Here is a 4,958-nt window from a genome sequence, read left to right as displayed (position 1 = left end):
ACATTTGATTGATAACATAACTATTAAATTTTTATTTTCTTAAAATTTTGCAAGTATGAAGGATATAAGAAAAAAATGTAATCCAATGGTGGATTTGTCAAAATTCTTATCTAATAAAAAAATATTGAGTGCAATTGTAGTCTTAATCTACAACCAAGTTTGTTGCAAAAAAATTTTCAAAAGTTCAATTATATTGGGCCTAAAAATGTTAGTGAGGCACAAATTTTTTTAAAGATAAAAAGATCATAAATTTTTTTAATTTATAAATAATGATTTTTTTTTTCAAGTCAGGATGGTCTTGTGACCACCCTGTACTCAACGTGGAATCATCCTGTCACACGTTATATGTGAATTATTCCATCAATATTTCATTTAAATTTGTAATCACAATATAATTTTTAAATACTAACAAATCATTTGAGCAATTGAGCCTTTGAGGCATTGATATTTAAATTTGATAAGAAATTACAAAAATAAAATAAAAATTTGAGATTATGGATTGTGAGAAGGCATTAAACACAGGACTAGGATAGAACAGTGCCCTATCAAAATCTTTGGAATTACATTAAATAATAATGTAAAAATCATCATTTCAACGCTTATGCTTACTAAATAAGTAAATGATAGTTTCTCCACACACACACACAAAAAAAAAAAAAAAAAAGAAAAGAAGAAGAGTAAAATGATTTTTTTTTTTCTATATATGCAACATTTTCACCATACAAATATAAATAAATTAAGAATCACTTTATAACTATTCAAGTTATTTGAGTAAAATTTGAAAAATTATCTATCAATAAATTTTATAGATTTGTTTAAGCAGCTTAACTAAAAATAATATAATAATCATACAAATAAAAGTTACCACCTATCAATTTTGAATCTTCCTCAAAAAAAAAAAAAAAAAAAAAAAAAAAAAAAAAAAAAACCTGTCAGTTTTGAATGGTGCGAGTCATGCGACTCTATCATGGTTTTTCCCATTCAATAATAAAAAACTTGAGTTTGAAACTTTGAGAAACTCTCTTCTTCTTTTTTCTTTTTTCTTTTTAGATTATTTACTAAACAACAACTTTTAAAAATTATATGGCAAATAGCTTTTTTTGTATTTTATAATTTTTAAAGACACTTATGAGTCTTATGGCATAAACTTTATTATAATTACTCTTTACATTCGCCAACAAAAACTTTACTAATTAAGTTAATTAAAACCTAAAAATTTTTAAATAACTTCAAACATCGTTATTTATACTCTTTTTTTTTAGATGCATTATTTATACATTCTTACTTAAAAGGAAGAAAAATGCTAACGAGTGCCTTCAAGACACTAGTTAATAATTCACTTTAAGAAAATTTTGATACCACTTTTATGAAAAATGAAAAAAATTGTCAAAATATTAATTAATTTTTTTTCATTTTTCATAAAAAAATTTTAAATAGATTATTAATCAGTATCTTAAGAACACTCGTTAGCATTTTTTTAAAAAAAAATGTAAAAAAAAAAAAGTAAAAATAAAATACCAGTCTGATTTGCATTTTAAAAAAGAAAGCAATCCATGTAAACCTGAGCTCAAAGATGTACACAATGTACGCGTACACGGAACCATAACCCTTTCGTATAAAAACGGTAAAACCAGCTAGACCTTCCCAACATCCTCATTTTTCTTCAAACCTCGGCACAACAAAATTCCGTCTGAAAACACCGAACAACAGCTCTCTCTCTCTCTCTCTCTACCTGTGCCAAGCAAATCAAAGCCGTTGATTTCAGGTCCGTATCATCGAGATCTCAAAAACAAATTCCCCACCTCAAAGTCCTTCTCTTTACTACTCAGTGTTGTCATCATCTTCTGTGATCTGAACGAACTCTTTGGTAATTTCTGATCTGAATATCTGTCAAACAAGAACCAAAAAAAAAAAATAATAATAATAATAATTTTATTTATTGAATTTCCAAATTTTGAGTACTTTAGAGAAATGGGTTGTGCTTAGTTTGGGGTTTTTAGGCTTCGTGAAGTTTATATTTATTGGAATTTGGGGTTTTGGAATAGTGGGTGTGAGTTTTTGTTGGCAAATAATGGAGCAAGAATCACAAAAGAGGAAGCTTGATGAGATGGGCCGCGAGCCCTCGAACGCACCGATTATGTGTGCTAATAATTGTGGATTCTTTGGAAGTGTAAGTACTAACAATCTTTGCTCCAAATGCTACAAACAGTTCTTGTTAAGTGAAAATGTAGTTGTCGAGAAAAAAGTGTGCGAGGAACAGAATGTGAAAGTGAAAGATAAGGCTGAGGTTGTTGTTAAAGTGGTTGATGAGGAAATGAATGATGATGGTGATAATATTATTGATAAGAGTCAAGTTGAGGAGGAAGGGGCTTCTTCGGTGGTGGTGGAGGAGAAGCGGCCTGCCAATCCCACAAATCGTTGCAACTTCTGTAAGAAACGCATTGGGCTGATGGGGTTCAAGTGTAGGTGTGATTTGATGTTTTGCTCGATGCATCGCTATTCGGATAAGCACAATTGCGTGTTCGATTACAAGGGCGAGGCACAGGACGCGATTGCAAGGGCTAATCCTGTGGTGAAGGCTGACAAGGTTGAGAAGATATGATGGTTGTGTTGGTGATTGGTGATGTGGTGGTGGTGGTTGTTCACTATACGGAGTAAGCTTTTCAAGATTTAAAATACTTTGATGCATTGGGAAATAAGCTTTTATATTGAATGTTACTTTGTTTGATATGTACAGTTTGGTTGATTGTGGTCTCAAATAATGATCTTTTGCTGTAAAACATTTGGATTATTTATGAATTAGTGATTTGCAATAAGGATTTGATGTTGTTGCTATTTATCTAGTATTGTAAGTGTTTCATGTTTGTGTAGTAGTTTGATTGCTCCCAGGTCATTGCCATGTGTGTTAAATTCATTTGGAAAATGAGGGTAGTTTGTCAAGAATATGATAGCTCATTGGAGCTGTAACACATTTAGCCCTCTTATTGGTTGCTAGCAGCCCAGGCAGATTTAGTATCTGAAGAAGAATAACGCTTGTTTTCTGTGTCCTTCATTTGGAAAATGATGGTAGTATGTCAAGAATATGATAGCTCATTGGAGCTGTAACACATTTAGCCCTCTTATTGGTTGCTAGCAGCCCGGGCAGATTTAGTATCTGAAGAAGAATAACGCTTGTTTTCTGTGTCCTAATTCCTCTTGATACCTCATTATAAGTAATTGAACTCAGGAACGTGCCTACTCTACAAGGCTTAGGCTAGGACCAGTTAAAAGTAGCCTAATATACTTCCATTGAGCACATTATGATTTCTCTGTTAACACACCATTAATACATTCTAATTTCCTGAAAGACAATAGTTTTCAGGGCTTTTTATCGACTACTACATAGCTTTTAATCTCTTTCAATTGCTTGGCAGTTGGCAGAATGATCCAGTTGGTGCTGTAATATGGTTCATCATTTAGGTTTTAGTGTCTTACTTTTGCGTATCTTCTATTTTAAATGTTAGTGTGGGATAGGAATTTCAATTTGTCAACATGTTTTAGTAAGCATGTAAGGATTTCCCTAATAATACAAGCATAATTCAGTTCCGTGCTTGGAAAGGCTCCACCTTGGAAACCAGGGCCCTCTCCATTTCAAATGACGTGATATTAGATACACTTTTAGATAATTCAGTTCCATATCTGGAAATGCTTCACCTTGGAGAATAGGGTCCTCTCCATTTCAAATGATGTGGCACTGTAAGATTAAACGGGTTCATTTCATATAGAATTTGCTGCTTGGTCTTTTGTCTTATTCAATTGTTTAAGAATTTCACTTTGATGTCATAACCAGCTAGCTGGGTTTCGGTATCATATGTTTTCTTGTATATATTTTAAATCTCCAGTATGGAACGGCAATATTGAGGTGTTGCTAGTTTCAATCCATGCCTTATGCCCTTATGCTGCCCTTGACGGTCTAGAGTATGGTGCAAAATGCGATTCTGAGTTCTTTGGTAGAAGGGTATTTATGATGGAGGTTGTTTTTTTGTTTTTTTGTTCTTTTAGTTAGTTGATGTAGTCGTGTCTGTGGATACCGGGTGGCATGTCTTCTTCCTCTTATATTATATACTTTATTATAGCTTGTTTTTCGAGGAGTCAGCTGAGCTGAAAATGTATTGAAGATAAAATGGCCAGCTGACAATGGCAGTCTTTGATGATTCACACAGTCAGTAACGACAAAATCTAGGTTCCTTTCCCATATTCCACACCTTCATCACTTGCCACTTGCCACCATGGTTCATCCTACCCTTTATCCATTGATCTTTCAATGATTAATTGAGAACCCACCCCCCCCATCTTCTTGGGGCGGTTTCTCAAAAGAAAAAAATTGAGAACCTAACGGAAAAGGGTCATCTCCATTCCGAACCTTATCTATTTCATCCATTTAATAGTTTAGATTTTATTTTCTAGATCTTACAATATATAGACTACTACATCATTTAAACTTTTAAAAGATGTGGTAGTATGTACACCTCTAGATTTATCAAAAAAAAAAAATGTACACCTTTAGATTTGTAAAAAAAAAAAATATCAACCTCAAAATTGACTAAATGGACTGGATTTAAAGTGGAGAGGATCCCATGGCTCATTTTATCATAATATGTTTTCAATTTATTTAGAGCATATTTAATCTATATAGTAGTATAAATTTTTTAAGTTTTATTTCTATTTTTAAGTACAATCCAAATAATAACCATGGCTCATTCTTTCTCAAAAAATAATAATAATAATAACCATCCTTTTTACCAAAAAAAAAAAATAATAATAATAATAACAACCATCCTGATTCGGAAATTGTCATTAATTCCTTAAGAGGTGAGGATGGATCTTTGCTTCGTTGGCCATCCAATTGCGGATGCTGAGGATCCTTAAATATTGCAGGAATTGAACCCGCCTCTTCTCCTTGGCAAAGAGAAATTTTA

The 4,958-nt window shown here is 32.3% G+C and overlaps 1 protein-coding gene across 1 annotated transcript; it reads left to right on the top strand.

Annotated features, from left to right (window-relative positions):
• Positions 1-1,630: 1,630 nt before the first annotated feature.
• Positions 1,631-2,816, top strand: LOC136062024 (zinc finger A20 and AN1 domain-containing stress-associated protein 6-like). The gene has a single exon (XM_065760596.1). It carries the CDS (start codon positions 2,072-2,074, stop codon positions 2,600-2,602), a length of 531 nt encoding a protein of 176 aa, XP_065616668.1. The 5' UTR covers positions 1,631-2,071; the 3' UTR covers positions 2,603-2,816.
• The last annotated feature ends 2,142 nt before the right edge of the window (positions 2,817-4,958 follow it).

The sequence above is a fragment of the Quercus suber genome, unplaced genomic scaffold, assembly GCF_002906115.3.
Source record: "Quercus suber isolate HL8 unplaced genomic scaffold, Cork oak 2.0 scaffold_18, whole genome shotgun sequence".
Taxonomy (NCBI): domain Eukaryota; kingdom Viridiplantae; phylum Streptophyta; class Magnoliopsida; order Fagales; family Fagaceae; genus Quercus; species Quercus suber.
This window is presented reverse-complemented; position numbering and strand designations above follow the sequence as displayed.

Bases quoted from the DNA above. Each gene is read 5' to 3' on its own strand.
- LOC136062024 (XM_065760596.1), top strand. From the start codon at position 2,072: ATGGAGCAAGAATCACAAAAGAGGAAGCTTGATGAGATGGGCCGCGAG.